Source organism: Prorops nasuta, unplaced genomic scaffold (assembly GCF_024137725.1).
Source record: "Prorops nasuta isolate Cenicafe-Biocafe unplaced genomic scaffold, Cenicafe_Pnas_1.2 PNAS00005, whole genome shotgun sequence".
NCBI lineage: Eukaryota > Metazoa > Arthropoda > Insecta > Hymenoptera > Bethylidae > Prorops > Prorops nasuta.
In genome coordinates, this window is record NW_027116802.1 from 2,817,471 (window position 1) to 2,834,728 (window position 17,258).

General features: G+C 40.6%; 1 protein-coding gene across 15 annotated transcripts in view; it reads right to left on the reverse strand.

Moving 5' to 3' along the window:
* Window positions 1-122: 122 nt before the first annotated feature.
* Window positions 123-17,258, reverse strand: part of FoxP (forkhead box P) — a 182,583-nt gene continuing 165,447 nt past the window's right edge. For 8 of the 15 annotated variants that reach the window (XM_066726694.1, XM_066726707.1, XM_066726706.1 and 5 more), the window contains 14 exons: window positions 16,944-17,183; window positions 16,789-16,851; window positions 15,367-15,619; window positions 14,716-14,820; window positions 14,444-14,618; window positions 13,155-13,341; window positions 12,181-12,472; window positions 11,839-11,907; window positions 10,880-10,956; window positions 10,627-10,728; window positions 6,586-6,761; window positions 3,884-3,956; window positions 3,558-3,667; window positions 123-3,332 (listed from right to left, as the gene is read on the reverse strand). In XM_066726694.1, coding sequence (XP_066582791.1) covers window positions 3,083-3,332; window positions 3,558-3,667; window positions 3,884-3,956; window positions 6,586-6,761; window positions 10,627-10,728; window positions 10,880-10,956; window positions 11,839-11,907; window positions 12,181-12,472; window positions 13,155-13,341; window positions 14,444-14,618; window positions 14,716-14,820; window positions 15,367-15,619; window positions 16,789-16,851; window positions 16,944-17,183 — 2,172 coding nt within the window. In that variant the 3' untranslated portion in view covers window positions 123-3,082. Of the gene's footprint in view, window positions 3,333-3,557; window positions 3,668-3,883; window positions 3,957-6,585; window positions 6,762-8,730; window positions 8,862-10,626; window positions 10,729-10,879; window positions 10,957-11,357; window positions 11,403-11,838; window positions 11,908-12,180; window positions 12,473-13,154; window positions 13,342-14,443; window positions 14,619-14,715; window positions 14,821-15,366; window positions 15,620-16,788; window positions 16,852-16,943; window positions 17,184-17,258 lie in introns of all 15 variants that reach the window. The other 7 variants (XM_066726697.1, XM_066726703.1, XM_066726696.1 and 4 more) reach the window with 7 other exon arrangements.

Genomic DNA, 17,258 nt, shown 5'->3' on the forward strand with positions numbered 1-17,258 from the left:
GGCGGTATTTATAAGCATTTACAACTTGTCAGCCATTGTCTTTTAGTCAGTTTTACTTTAGAAAAGATTTTTTTATCATGTCGACTGAACACATTGACTATAAAAGAAGCATTTTCATTGACTACAACTAAAAAAATTGCAAGTTTTTATTTCTTGTTCTTTTCAATAAATAGTAAAACATTTTTACACAATTATTCAAGCTTAAACAAATGTAAACATAACATTATTTCTTAACTGTAACAAAGAATACCAGTATACATGGATTTATGAGCTTCGTGAGCTTTTTTAAGCGTTCGCAACTGCTCCAATTGGATCGCTTACCTTGTTGAAAAATTTGCATTGCGCTTGAAAATGGCTGTTCTCTCATGGTGTAACAAGTCGATATCAACACAGGGATATCAGACTGTAGATGGAAAATACCAAACTCACATTATACCACGCAACGAATTTGGCCGTCTCAAAACATTCGTAATTCAATTAAATGCAGGCGGGTTACGAGCAATTACACCTTTTCTTTAATCATCAACTAATCAATATACCATGCTGCCGGTGAAACGATGTTACGGAGAAAGACATATTTGCAAATCCTTAATGCCTCATTGAATTTGACTTATGTACAAGAGCAACAGGGCTAAATGTTATATCAAGTCCGTAATCCATTATGCACAATACATATAGACTTAGAGACTAGCAATAGTATAATATATGAAAGCGTGCCCAATCTTTGATCAATAGAAATTAACCAAGGAGAAAAAGATTAAATTCCTTTACTTTTTTCAATTGTCATGAGTAATACAAATATTCTTTATACAAAACTAACTATATTTGCGTTTTATTAGTCACATCTTGGAATGTAAGTTCGTAAAACTAAGTAGCTTCAATCAGGCGATAAAGCTTCGGTTGATTTTTCGATAATCTATGTACAAATTCTAATCAAAAATTGTAGGTTCGCACAAAAGTAACGAAACTTTCTCCAACAATTGACAGTAATTGTCAAACGAGAAGTTGTGAAACGGTATACATACAAAATAAATACTAGAGAGGGACGTTAATTTCGAAGGATAAATCATTTGAGAGAATGAGCGCGCTTTCAACTAATCGTGTTCCGAAATTCTTGTGTTTGGACACGTGGGGCACGTTTTACTAGAGGATGAACTAGGTGTGGACGGGGGTTCTTGGGATATCTGACATGTAATTCCTTATAATTCCGATACGTATACGTATTATATATATAGTTTATATATATATATATATATATATATATATATATATGTATATGCATACATAGTAATTTTAATTTATTTATAGAGCACAATGGACCAGAGCTCTCGTTTTTATTGCGGTTACCGATTCATTAGAGCGTCGCGACGCTGCTGCTTCGTACCCGCCCTCGCGTATTTCATTCGCACATAAACACTCGTCTATATATAAATTCACTCACGCTATTTCATTCTGTCGCTCAAATTCGTTATTTTCTCATTTCTCTTCTCGCACAGTCGCACTTTAGACGCACACGTGACGCTATTTCATTCGAATGAATATGAAACTACTTACGAGTAAACTTTCTCTATGCTATACAGGCTACCAACGATCGGTGGATGAGCACGCTGGTTACGCTCGCATTTTCGAACGTGCGTAGTGTCTAATTAAAAATGAAGAGAGAGAGAGAGAGAGAGAGAGAGAGAGAGGGAGAAGCAAAAAAAAAGAAAAAACATGCTTGATTTTCGTTCGATCGAATTCATCCTAATTGGAGATTACAAACGGCTTAAAGCTAATCTCAGTCGTCGCTCCTTCGTACATTCGCCACCGTCGCTTAATTCCACATCTCCCACTTGTCTACATCTCTTTTAACGCACCCCTTTTCACCGTCCTACTCTCTCCCTCCCCCCCCCCCCTCTCTCTCTCTCTCTCTCTCTCTCTCTCTCACACTCACCTCTATCCTTCTCAACGAATCTCGGGGGCTACATTATCGTTACTTTATCTCTCTCTCTAATTATTCTTGCCTGTTATCTACAATGCGCGTTACTTATAATTACGCGACAATATCCCCAGTCGCTTTCATGCTAGCCGATCGAGCCCAGAGCCGTGTGTAAACGAAGTAAAATACTAAAATAACATTTACATCGTCGTTGTAGAGCAGTCCCTTCACTGGTTCTTACGTCCAACTAGTCAACATTAAACTCTTGGTGCAGAAAATCTCGCTGAGCCATTCGAATCGATGCGATCGGACACGCACGCGTGAGGCAGCGATATAATACATTAACGATTTCATAAAGAATTTCATCTACAAATCAATAAGAAAACTTAACCGATTGTGTGTGATTTTCCAAATCATCTCCCTATATGCTACAAGCTTGTACGCTTTATACTTCCGTACCGAAGTGCACGGTGAAACGATAAATCGAACGGATACATATCGTTAACTCTTCGACGTCTTCGAGGGATTGATGGGCCGATCCGCGGACCCCCGAACGATCTCTCATAAAACGTAATCGTAAAGTGCTAAGCCCCGATACACGTTTCTTCCACACCTCTGCTCTATGCAATGTACACGAGTTATATTTATATATTTATATTTCTTGTATATCTATATGCAATAATAGACGTAATAACTGAGACTCCCCGGAGCGAAAAAGGAAAAATACATCGTTGCTCGTAACTGTTTGAGTAAAAGATATGGATCGATGATTAATCGCAGCGATTTTCGCCGATCTAGCTCCGTATTCGGCGCAGGACCTAAGTCTTTCTTTCGTATCTATATATTAATTGTATTTAACGAGGAGCCAGTTTTGGACATGTTCGCGGCTTGGATATGATGAGTAAAGAGTCTTATGTGCGAAGCGAAGGGTCTAAGGATCCTTCCCATGTTATCGATGTAATTAACAGCTCAAGGGCCTCCTCTCTCCTTCTAAGTCTCGCATCTACCCCCCACCCGGCCCCTGCCCGCGCGCGCGCGCGCGCGCGCGCTGCTTCGTTCTCGTTCCGCTCTATCTATCCTTGGGTAGGAAGGAATCTTGTAATTGATCGCTTCCGGTAGGAAACGCTCCGCATTTCTCTACGACGGTGGACCCTCGAAACGATACTACGCCTCAATTTGATCCTCCGGACTCATAATGTCTGGCGCCATTGAAAGGTCCTCGGCAATGTCCTCGTCCTGCCCCGAGTCGTGCCCGTGGCTCTCAGGATACTCCCTGTCGTCGACTTGATCCTCTTCATTCTCGGGCTCCGGTGGTGCATCCAGAAGCTCCCGCTTTATTAATCTCGATAACTTTCCACCTTCTGGACTCTGGCCCTCTTGCTTTATGTGCATACCTGATTCGTCCAGTGGTGACCTGTCCAATAATAATTCTTTTCAAAGTATGCTCGACGGATCTCTCTCTACCAGTGAATCAACGGCAGATTTCTCATTGCTATGAAAATTGGCATCTCTTCCTACAGTACACGCGCATACAGTTAGATAAGATCAACGCCGTTTTCGAGCAATAAAATATTTTAAACCACTCGCATATTCATTTTTCATTCAACTTTTCTCTCCTTCCAATTATTCTTAAACTTACATCAAATCGTTGTGAGACAGGATGTGCTCCTTGTCGGGACTCGCTGTCGTCGTGCACATTGAATTGTTTAAAAATCCCATATTAGATTCACCCAATGCCGCCTGGAAATACTCAAATTGCATTAGACGATTAGTCACGATTGGTCATTGTACCTAGAGTTATAATTATAAAGGAATAATAATTAACAGCTGTTTCATAGTGCTAATTCATTAATTTGTCAGTATTGCAATAGGTATAGTTGCTTTCTTAAAAATCTTTTATAAAAAATAATGGTTACCTTACGATTGAGTAGAGTTAATAATTCATTGTTAATTTTTGGTAGTTACCTGGAGATTTGCGTTCAACGCGTCTCCATACGGGATAGGACTGTGCGTTGTCGGACTCTTTGACGGGACACCCCTATTGAATGACAGAAAAACAATTGGTTAATTTTAAATGTCCTCTTTCATCACAATATTTTCTTTAATTATTTCCTGAAATTACGTGTGGGTGTACAGGTGATTTTGGTCATGTGATAATGAAGAGAATGGGGATTTAGGTGGCATGGGTACAATACTGTATATAAGGAATCGAAGAGTTTTAAATATGTAAAAGTATAAAAGATAGAATAGGAAAGATAGAGAAGAAAAGAGAGTGAACAGTAGAGAGATAAAGAGAATTATGAAAAATTGTGTAGCTATATATATATATAAATATTGAAAAAGATATGAAAAAAGATGGAAAGAGAGTTGAAAAAACCTTTACTTACATATACCTCTCGCTTGCCCCACGATCGGATTAGCAGTTTGAGCGAGATTAGATAAAAAGATAAGAAAACGTATTGAAAGCGCATCCGTTTCAAAATTATATATAATTTTATCACCTTTTTTATTTCCTTGCTTTACTACTTTGCGTTAAAAAGAAAATATTTGAAACGGAATCGTTACTTATAACTGGCTTAGGGTTACCTGACTTGCCCAGAAATTCCATTTAATAGATTTTCGTTACTCTTTTTTTGACCAGATCTGTGTTTTAAATAATACTTTTCTAAATAGAAAACTGTTTAGAAGAGTATTTAATTTCTTTGGTTTCTTTCGCAAATAAACTGCTAACAATTTTTTGCAAAAGAAACCACACCGCATGCAATAATAAAAATTGAATAAATCTGATCCCGTTAGTCAGCAATGAAGTAACGTTTGACGCTTGTAAATAGTATAGAGATAAAATTGAAATTGAAATTGAAAGAGATGGAAAAAGTAGAAAGATGTGTAGTTGAATCTAGGGATAGAGAAAGAGAAATAGAGTGAGAAAGATAAAGATAAAGAGAGAGAGAGAGAGAGAGAGAGAGGAGAGTTAAATTTATTAAGTAGAAGAGAGATAAATATTTATAGAGGAATAAAAATTGTAAAAAGTTATGAATAATGATTTAAAAATAGATTGAAAAGTATAGGATTAGTTACTAAACGAAGAGGAAGTACCTGGCTGAGTAGAGAGGTGTAGAGACGAGAGTAGGATTCCTTACCCAAGATTACAGTTGTGACGTACAAGTTATACAGTTACACGAGTTACTCATGCGCAAAATAGCTCCTAACCATACTTCTTGTCAATCGCAAATTCATTTTTACAGCGGATAAGCGAAAATAAATTAGCTGACTCAAAACTGAACGAAATCAATCAGGATGAAAAAAAAAAAGAAAAGAATAAGATAAGGATGTATGTAATGTCAAATGAGCATAAAGAATTTACATTTGTGAACGTAACAATGACTATGTTGAAATTTGACAGAGGATGAAAACTAAAAAATATACGAGAGGGGAGTAAAGTGCATTTACAGGGGATAGAAATTAGAACTCGAAAACACGTACACACACATACACACACACACACACACGCGCGCGCGCGCGCACTCAGCTATTTGATGGTTAAGCAATACACCTACGTATAAGCATTATACGAATAAAGCATAATGTGTCTGAGAGGGCAGGTTCGACATTTTAAGTTGAATTCAGGGATAAAATAATAGGAATGTGTTTTTCCATGCAAGTAATTGCCAAGAGAAATCGGAGATCCTGCAGCTCCGACCAGTGGTCCCGTAGCCGCATGGGCTCTGGCAGGATCGTGCAGGACTTTTTAAGCTCCGTGGGACGTACTACAAGAGCCTCGAACTACAATGCAAGTAGTAACACGTGGATCTTGACATTTTTGTTATATGGATGTTACGGAGCAGAGGTGTGCAAAAGACGGTCGATGAGAAGTTATCGATCTCAATCCGTGTTAAATCGTTTAATTCATATATACATAACACTATTCTTCATATTCGCAGTGAACACTCTCGATGCAGAAGATTTTGATAAGCTCTCGACAAACGTTTCATCAATATTTGCCCACCTCTGATAAGAAAGCAAGGTTATATACTAGAGCCTACTATTCACAGGTTTTGTAGGAGTTATAGGTACATACTAAAGGGTTCGTTTCAGGCACAAATCGAGAATTATTTTCTTGGGATCTGATAAACTGCGCCGAGCAACTTCCTGCTGCCTTTATTTTAACTCTGCGATGCATGAGACAAGCGCGTTTATAGGGATTTTGAGAGAAAAATCCCGATGCATTTTGAAAAAAGTACTTTTGGTCAAATTTGAAAAATAATAGATGGAGAGTTGGAATCCAGATTGACTCGATGCAAGGAGCGCGTGGAATTGCTCGAATGCAAATTGGCGGAGGCTTCGGTGTGAATTTAGCCCGTACATGTATATATATATATATATATATATATATATATATATATATATATATATACACAGACGCATATAGCGCTCAGTAAGAAGGAAAAAAGAATAAAAGAGCAAGTCTGATTGGAGATGACGTGAGCCTCTGGGAAGAGGGGGGCGACTTTTTGGAAATGAAGGCAGCAGGCAAAGGAGCCCTTTTAGTGTTTTATAGACAACGACCAAGCGTAATCGTCCCGGTCGTCGCGTTAGAGGTACACCGCGGCAAGGTCAGAACGTCGCGTCAGCCAGCCAGCAGAATTCTAAAAAGTGGTAGTGCTTACTGTGCGGAGAGGTGGGGTGGAGTGGGTGATGGGGTTGGGTCATATTTCCTGGGACGGCCGCGGGACAGATGCCGCCGCTTTACGAACTCGGCGTCGTCCACCATCCAGAATGACCCGAAGTCGTCCTCATAGCGCACAAAACACTTGTGCAATGATAGATTGGTGCGGATCGCGTTCTGTATACACAGACAAGACCACCAAGAAATAGAGAAAAAGAGAATAAAAAGACAAAGGTTTTCTGGGTTTGTAGTTGTTCCTATACTCGTTCTTCTTCATCTTAGCTCGCTTTTCTTTTCTTTTTCTATTTTCTTTCCTTTACGCTTCCCTTTCCCATTTTCCGTTGCTCTCTCTCTCGCCGAGCGTTCGTCCAACCCCTCGGCAAGCGAGCGGCTATTGCCTCGTGATAACTACAAATTTATCACTCGCCGGAGCTCACTTTTTTCAGCTGGTTATCTCATCCAGCAGCTCCATCGCCCTCAAGTTTTGTCTACTACTCTACGTACCGCTTCTTTCCTTTTTATGAAAAAAGAAAAAAGAAAAAACCAACAAAAATAAGAAAGAAAGAAAGAAATAGCAAGCGAAAGAGAGACAGTGATAATTTACGCAAAGATGAAAAAGGCGGGAATTAGAAAAAGAAAAACGTTTACGCAATCATAAAGAGGGGCCTTCTCTCGGATCTACCTTGTCGGAGAGTGCAAAGTTTGTTTCACATTTTAGCATACCGCATTCACCACCATCTTGGGACCTGGTTTTCGACAGACTAGACTTTTTTTGTCGGAGGACGGGTCTGCACCCGCTGAGTTAGTCGCTGCAAAGCTCATATCATGCTTGTTATAAAAGCCAGCACACGTTAGTTTCTACAAGATATTTCCCTTTCGTCCCCTTTCGTCCCCTTTCCGGTATCCTTCCTTGACTCCTTAATTTCTTACTTTCACTCACACACGCACATTCACCCGTACCATTATAGTTTAAATTTTACCATCACACACGAGACAGATAAGAAAACCACGCACACCTATCAAACACCATTTAATCCGCATTTATCGAGTTGTACTACTCGTCAAAAATTTTCCAAATATCTCGATTTTTACTCGAATATAACAATGCATACATTAAACATCGATCGTCAACTCGATAAACGCGCAACTAACAATCAGCAGACAAACATGTGTAACAAAAGCGACGCACAAAGATGATTTTGTGTGTAAAGGTGTATAAAAGAGTTTATACACGCGAACACATCAATCGGTTAGGCATGAATGCGCGCTGACAGGAGTACCAGTAAGAGATAATTAAATGAGTAGAAATATATGAGTAATGCGCGACATATATTTTTTTCTCTTTTAAAAAGAAAGGGAGCGACAAGCGTCGCGTAAAAAAATTAGCGGTTATACAAACGGCACGAAAGATTGTGCACGATTGTACACACTGACCAATTATGAAATATACGACCGAATATGCGCGCATACATCCTCTAACACTCTTATCAATATAATATATATATAAAGAGATATTAAATTACGGTAATATAAACATGTGAATAGAAAAAAAACACATATATATGACAAATATATATATAGTATATAAATAGGATATTAAATGCTATAATTAGGTATACTAGAGTCACGTATAGTATAAATATAAATATCAGTATAAAAATGTTAAAATATGTAAAAAGACATATTGATATATGTATATATATATATATATAAAATGTAAAAATTGACGGTATATACGTATGAGGAGCTAGGCAATACGAATATGTAAAAGAGTATTAAAGCGAGTGAAAAATGAGTATATAAAATATGTAAATATATATAAAAAGTTATCTATATATATTTAAATATAATAATAAGGTAGATATAATATTAGATTATATGAGAGAAGAGAGAGAGAGAGAGAGAGAGAGAGAGAGAGGTTTAATATATAGGTGTAAGTAGTCAAGGGTTGAATGATAATGGAAGATTGTCGAAGGGATCGGAAGATAAATTGGCGATTGGGTAAATGTAGAGATATGAAAAGATAGGAGAGAGAGAGAGAGAGAGAGAGAGAGAGAGAGAGAGAGAGAGATAGGTTTTAGAGAAAAAGAGAGAGGAGAGTAAACGCGAGATTAATTTTATGTTCGAAGAGGCGGGGGAAACGTACCCGGTCGTGCTGCAAGCGCGCTGAGGACGTCTCTTGTAAAACTCCACTTCGTCCACCGTCCAAACGGCCCCTTTCACATTTTCGACTCGCATGAAACATTTGTGGAGAGACAGGTTGTGTCGCACTGCGTTCTATACAAAATAATACATAGACTAAATAAGCAACGCAAAAAACGAACGAAGCCAACTGAAATCGCGACTCCGACAGTCGATGGGATGGTTGCTCAATGGGCGACCGATCATCCACGTCGACGGGTACACCGTTAGGCAAGGATGATTGAGACGACGATGACCAAGAGAGTGATTCGCGACAATCTCTGTGAGCTTTATACCGATCCGATCGTTGACCCCGCCGTCTTTCTCCTCTACTTCGATCATAATTCAAATGCAACCAAACAAAGCTAATTGAAACTAAAAAGGAAATGATAATCCTCTTTCTAATATATACTCATGAGCAACATAACTATCAAATCGAAGCACAGAAAACTAAAGATTTCACTCGTGGCACTATATGAAAGCAGCGATGGCATCCCGATTACTCTCTCATTCGTCGATCAGCTTTTTCAGGCACATTCGAACATTGTCAAATAATTCTTGATTTATTTCACTGAGTCATTTATCGAGTCTCGGATTACGCGAGCAAATGAATGATGATGAATGCAGAAACGTTGATGGCAATTTTGACGATAATAGCGTATAGGTGTCAGTGACAATTAACTTTAATGACAAGGCCGAACAAGAATAGCTAAAATAATTAATAAAAAAAAAAAAAAAAAAAAAAATGAAAAAAAATGAGAAAAAAAAGAACACGGTATATGGCATTCCTATATCGTTAATGCACAACTAGTTATCTAAGTCTATGTAGGCAACGACAACAATTATTCATGCTGCGGTATTGATTTCGGGACATCTTCCACTTCCCTCTCCAGATCTTCGTCTTTTCCATGGCTTCCGCTGTCCGCTGCTGCAGTCAAACCTGTCTTCTAGTGTATGCATAGTATATATATATATAATATATAAATATCCTAGTTTAATTTTCATATACACATAACCATGCGAGGCGAAGCTTCATGGCAAACGTCGATTACTTTCACACTCACACGCACACACGCTAAAACACACACTCGCAACGCTCGTATATCAACAAGTGGGTTTTCTTATAAAAGGCGATTCATTTGTAATTTATCAGGATCACTGTACAGTAGCTTTTGATTTTTTCTTTAACTTGAGACTGAGAATGGACGATAACGCGAGTCAATGTTCTCAGGATATCCTTTGTACTAGTACAGTAACAGATAATTCATAAATAAATCGAGATGTTTGGCGCTCCTTGTGTTAACTGTACCGCCCCCTAATTAAGAAAGCAAAACAATTGTCGTTACCAGCTCCTCTGCCAGTCAGGTCACTCAGCCTGTTAATTCAAATTAATGTAAAAGATTATCTGAGAATCTTGAAAGCCCATCCTTTCCAGTTAAGAGTGTTCAGTCGAGAAATTGCTCGTAAATGCAAATTATACGATTAGTCGCGTTGCCTTTGTGGCTTGGATCAGAGCTAGCAAAATCGAGCTGCATTATACACTTATCTACTTAAATCCAAGTCATTTTTTCCTTTAAAAAGTGTTTGCCTCCTACATTTGCAAAATTTCTCTCGTTTACTCTCAGTCTACATCCAATGAGAATGTTATTCGTGGTTCTCAAAATGATTAGCCAGTACGAATGAAACACCACACCACGAAGTAGGTAATAATTTGCATTAGGGTCATTCTTTTAATACTGTCAGCGAAAGAATTTGCTTCAATCCTCTTTGAACTCTTGAATATTTTCACGAATGAAGATTCCTCTTTCTTTTTTGTTATCGAATCGGAAATATATAATTTGGCAAAGACTTTGAAATATACCTTCCATGTAGCTGCGTTACGCCGAAAGTAGCAGAATGTATTTTGGAACCAGTTATAAATTTCGTTGAGTGTAAGTTGCTTTTCCGGAGATTCGATGATTGACTACAAATAAAGGAATGATGTAAGTACGATTGTGAATATATAATATTATGAAACTAATAAAGTTTACTTTAGAGACATCATCGAAGGGTCAGTCCGAGCATTAGGGAAAGTATTAATGGTCATAGAATCGCATGAAAAATTGATTACTCACCTGTCGAATCAGTGATGCATACGTGAACGGAGGTCTGACGTCGGCATTTTTATAGAATTCCCTATTTCGTTGAATTTCTGAAAGTTCAATAATATCATTGATTCACGCGATATTTGTAATACGGATTCTATTAAAAGGACCAGCTTAATTCGAAACTACATCGCTGTTACTTAAAAAGACAGAGGGAGAAACGACGAAGAATGTACACGATGGAAACTTTTAATAGTTATACTTTACTTGGTTCATTCAAACTTATTTCGATACAAGTGTGACACGATGATACTTTTGATCTAAAGACTTGAACGTATAAGCAAGGTAAACGAAGGAATTTAACATGCATGGTCCGGGGTACTTGATACTTTAATAACAATTGAGATTGATTGGTTAGGAGTTGGACTCTTGTGAGAATCAAGTCATGCAAGGTGCAATTTGATAAATATCTAAGCTTCGGCTATCTTGGAAAGAAGGTTGACAGTACCTTGTTGGACGTCTAGGCCAGCACGCTCCAGCATGTAGGGCAGCCCTACACGGTGGGGAGGCAGGCAGCACAAGAAATAAGGAAACAACAGAAGCGTCAAATAGCGATGAAAGATGGAATATACCCGAGAAAATGGCATTGAGAAAGAGAGAGAGAGAGAGAGAGTGTTGCACGTGTATTTCTTGCTGCACCTTCTCTTCCGTCAACTCATTCCATCTCGTCAAAAAGATGTCGTCATTCACGTAATTACTACTATTTTTGCAATTTAAATGTGTGTTATAGGAATGGGAGAGAGAGAGAGAGAGAGAGAGAAGTGGGAGGGGTTAATAGAGAAAAACAAATACCAAAAGAGGACCGTAAAAAACATTTGCTATAGGAGTAAATTTACAACATTTTGTCGAAAAATACTTTATCTGGGTTGATTCTTCAATAATACCTTGCAACAATCGTTATTTGTATTTTACCTTTTTGTTATCTTTACCTTCGTTAATATCTATTCCAGATCTATCGACAGCTAATCTGCGCCTTACAGTTCCCTCTTCAAACAGTCCTACGAATATTATTCAACTGCTAAATTTCTCTCTTTCTTAAACAATACTCGTTTAACCGGATCCATTTTTAATCAACCCAAAATTATATAAAACGTAATTTCTCAAAACGATACTGTTCAAATGAAACTTGATATGTTCTTTTATATCATGTACCTTTAGTATCTTGGCGAGAAAATACGATAAATTTAAGCAATCATTCGAATAGTTTAATTAGCAGAGCAATATATATATATATATATATATATATATGTTTGCAATTTAGGATACGTTACCTCCAGTTACGGAGAGAGCGGAAGATTTGTCGCTGATTCTTCTCCGTATGGGAGTAGGAATGCTGGGTAGATTACCGGAGAAAGGTCCCATTCCGGACATACTGGACATGTTGGGAATCGGTGGCATCGGTGTACCACTGACGGATGGCGGCAACTGACCACCTCCCGGTGATCTCACAGCCGAGACTAGGGCTGACATGGAGACTGGCGAGACCTGGGACACTCCGAAATTCGGCGGAGGCTGACTCATCAACGTTGACGAGAGATTTAACTTTGGTAAACTCGAGGCAGTCTGTAAAAGAAAATTTCTCAATATCGTCGTTTCTCTCTTGCTGTTTACGCGCGGTTCGATCGATGGCACTTATCCAATTATCAGGATTAATAATTTTCTACCGCTGTACCAAAAAACCTCGGTACGCTCTACTGGAATTTTGAGAAGAAGCCAAAAATATCCTCGGAGTTTATCCGGGTTAACTCCGAAACGAGCAAGATATCCCGTATTGTGAAAATAAGACAAAGCTCGATTGGACGATCAAACCTGCGGAATGTTGCGAGATCTGTACCAGGAAGAATCGATAACTGGTCTTCTCTGATTACACGACTTGTTAGGGATTTTAATTAAGGCGATATAAAATCGGCTTGGGTCCCGTTGAATTATTAATGTCGACTTTATGTATAAATTAGCAGCGGGCGCGTTAAAAGCGAAACTCGCGTTGTTGTTAGCGAAGCGGCTCGTAAAATTCACCCCCACCCCCCTGAAAATCGGGACTTTACGATCCAAGCTCGCGCTCGTAGGAAAGGAGTTTATGCCTCGCCATTGTTACCACAGTCTTTTTCATCCACCCTTTTCCGAAGTTGACTCGGTACGATCGAGTTACGACGGTCACTCGCAGAGTCACAAGCTTGATAGCTCGATGAACCAGTGAGATTTAAATTTCAACGGCGGATAAAGCAGCTTTTATACGGTGACTTACCGAAGACTCGGATGATTTCGGTGGCTCGGGCGAAGCCATTTGCTTCGCCATATGCAAGTGGTGCATCATAGCCTGCAGTCTATCGCGTTCCTTCTGCAATTGGATCTCTAATTGAGAGACCACCTGCATCTGTACTCTCGCCTGCGCCGTCGATCTGTCGTCCAGCGTGTGCTCCGTGTTTAAGTGCCTGAAACAGTGCTCTCGTGCTAATCTTATCGCGGCTCCAAGGTCATTTAGGGAAAGAGGGACCACACTGAGATAATGCAATATATCTCAGCGCGAGTCCTGCGGTATCCGAGAGTTTACATAATTCCACTTTCCGGAGGGATTAAAAAGCTTGTATCGAAGGAGGGAGAGAAGGGAGACAAAGAGGAGACATAATGAAGAATGGGCGCTGGAAATGAAAGAAGGGAGTTTGCTAGAGAGGAAAGATGCGACGAGCTAGGCTGCTGGCTGAGAGAAGACGACGGAGGAAGCTCTGGGTAGGAATTGGGAAAAGGAGGGGGGAGCGGAGGAAGGAATGGGGATTAGACCGAGACGCATAACGATGCGGTCGAATGTCGTGAATATTAATGAGACAAAGGTAATTAGCGTTCTTTTTTCTCTTTCCTTTTTTTTTTTTTTTGAAGTAACGGCTTGTTTGAGGGAGTTTGCCGCGACGAGCTACGTGATTACGGGGATTGCCCGTGGGACGGGGTAAAGAGGGTGGGCCGTGAGATTCGGTTTGAAGTTGAAGGAGACCGAGACGGCGAAAGTAGCGGATGTCAATGAGATACGCTGACTTTGGCGATTTTTCTATACCTTCCTCATCCCTCCCGCTGCCTCTGAATCCCCTCGGAAATTGCTCCCATCCCTCCCCCTAACCTGACCCGATGATTCATCAGCGCCTTACCTGCTCTTCTCAATTCGACCCGACTATGAATCTCTCAATAAACATGACAAGAATCAACCTGATATCAAAACTATAAATTCTCTCTTTCCGAGATGCGCAAATCGCCAGACGAGAAATAGTAACTATATGGATCTTTCCGTCACTCCTCTCTGTACACTACTGAGATAACTAGAAATGGTCAATGACAACTGGAGTATATTAGCTCCTTCGGTTGTTTTTCGGTTTATTTCAGCGAAAAACGACGCGATCTCTCGAAAATCTCTAGTTGTCCCTATAGGAACGAAAAACAAAAGACGTAAGACGGGGTACTTCACGTCGATCGGTGTGTAACCTAACAATAACTCTCTATAAATGAGCATGTAGCATATATCTCGATGAGTTTTGGTGTTGTACTCACTTGAGGAATGCTTGATAGTCTTCACAAATAACTTCACAGCCGGGCCACTTGCAGACTCCGTGACCGTAAAGGGGGTGCGCTTTATCGTTGCACGAAACATCCAGAGGTTTCTCATCCATTGGCGTCGTCCCATTCATCTCGGTGCGACGACTGGGCACTATCGAATTCAGCAGTCCTGTGTCATATAAAATAAACAACAACGGATAAAGCTCCGGCGCAAGAAGACTAAACAAAACCAATCGGACTATTCGATGGGAAATCTATTTATTCACCGTTCAAACCGGAACCGGATTTGGGCACACTGGAGTTTGGATGGGATTCCTGACCTTCGGCCGGTTCCGTTTTCCAACCTGACAGAGCTTCGCCGGGCTGCAGTCCTATTCGGCACAGACACAAGAAACGTCCGAAATTAGGCTTTCGATTAATTATCAATCACCTGAAAAATCTAATCTTTTAACTCGTATCGCGTGCTGCGTGACGTTTTTCGTTCCACCACTTCGTCCTCGCGCAACGATAAACACAATTTTTTCTTTTGTTTTGACACGTGCTCGATTGTCGAACAATCCCATTTTACAAACAATTTCTCTTACATTCCAAACTGGCGAGCTACCTGAACGTGAAACGCGATAGCACACGGCAAGCACGCGTGGGCGTTTATTATTGCAAGAACAAACAATGATCGTATTATTTAACGTTGGCGATCATTTAGAAGCAATAATTGACTCGACTTTGATGCAACATTGACTCATTTCTTAGCTACTTCCTCGAAATATGGTACCGCTTGTTTCTTTCCAATATCATGTAGCCGATGGTGAAAAAGCTGTCTCGACACACTCCCGTCTATCTCGAGCAGCGTTCTCGGATAGAATTATCGTGTCGATCGCGAGAGAGAGAGAGAGAGAGAGGGATCAATGTGGAATTACCCGAGGTAGGATTGTGTCCCTGCAGACCGAGACCTTGCTGGGACAGCAGATATTGTCTCTGGGTGATTTGTAGCTGCTGTATCAACTGCTGTTGCTGAAGAGCCAATTGCTGAAGAGGCGCCGTCGCCTTCTTCTTATCGGCCGTCTGCAAGAGATGCGTCTGTTGGATGACGTTGAGTTGTAGTTGCTCCTGTAACTGCTGCATCGCCTGCTCCAGCTGTTTTCTTCCCAGTTCGGCTAGTTGATGCTGATGCTGCGAAATATAGTCAAAGTATGATCCACGGTAATTCTTGAAACGTTGACACGACGAGCAGTCTTTGGTTCTTCCGGAGAAAATTAACGTGGTTATAGGGGGTAAAAAAAGAAGACGGAGAGGGAGGGAGGGGGAGGGGGGGGGTGGGCTGCATCTTGGCAGTGACGAATAAATCGCGAACGCTGATAATTCGCGACGAGCGAGGGACAAGAAGAAGATGGAGGACGGTTGATGGGTACCCTGAAGACAAACAACGAGACACAACGGCTGATGGCGATGCTTAATTGCTTACCTCCACCCTCCTGCAGACTGCTCCACGCGGCCACGGTCTTCCAAGTTCAACCCCAAAGCCTCGGGGATATTTTAAAACAAACTCCGAGATAGAAGCCCTTTATCATAATACCATAAACAAGAACTGGGCCATTAATTTCCCAGAATGCATCACCGTTAATGAGAAACTTTGCGTTCTCCAAGACGGGAATCCTCTTTCGAGCAAATTTACTCTTCGCCTCTGCAATAGCGTACCGACTATTATTACGCTTCGCAATTTTCTGTCGCGAGTCTAAAGAAAAATATTAGGTATAGACTCATTGTGGAGGAGACATGAATAATTGTTCGTTTCTCGCTTAAATTTCTTTGCACCAGCTTATTTTCCCTTATTTACCGCAAGCATAAGGTTGGTCCGCGAAAGAGGCTTCTTACATGGACGGTTGAGTCGTGTACGCTGGCAAAAAGAGTTATACGGGGGTGTTACTAGTATCGTGGGCGGAATAACAGGGCTAGGAAAGTGGTTCATACGGCGAATATTGTTTTCGTAACGATATAGAAGGGACCGACTGTTTGCGCAGACCGAGTATCAACCCTCTTCTCGGAACAAAGTTCCCACCAGGCCGCTCGTCAGAAATTCTATAGATACACACAAGTAGCGAGAGTTTTTCAGATTAAAACCTATAACGAGAAATGCTAAGCCCAGCATTGTCTCCGCACGGTCGATTCGATTCACGATAAAATATCGACTCCTCCGACAAACTTTTTCGTCATTATCGATGTGGGTTAATTGATTCTCCAAGAAATTGCGTTGCTCGTAATTAAAGTTAGCGAGATGGCGAGCTGTTGACACGACTAAGAATCTAAATAACTGCCGCCTTCGGGCAATCGATTTCGCTTACATTTTTTAACGAAGAAAAATAGCCGAATCTCTCCTGATTGGAAGCATGCTCCGAGGCAGTGTCCTTGAATGGGAAAAGAGAGAAAGAGGATGAGTGACGATGATCGTTCGTCGGGTAACGCGATGCGAGCGAGACTGACGATTCTTAATTGTTACCTGATGATGTTGCTGCTGTTGCTGTTGCTGCTGTTGTTGCAGATACAACGTGTGCTGTTGCATGAAAGATTGCAGCTGCGTGGGGCTGAGAATGTGTTGCTGCAGCAGCTGCTGCATTTGATGCAGGCCGCTCGCCGGATTCAGCATCATTTGAGATGGATTTTGAGACGGCACTACCCCTGGTGGCCCTCCCGGAGGCGGGCCTTGCGTAGGATTGGCTGGTGAACCTCTTTGAGGTGCCTGCGCGAGCAATCACACGGAGATTTAACGATCGATCGGATGTTACATAGACCGATCGATAGATTCAAGGATAAG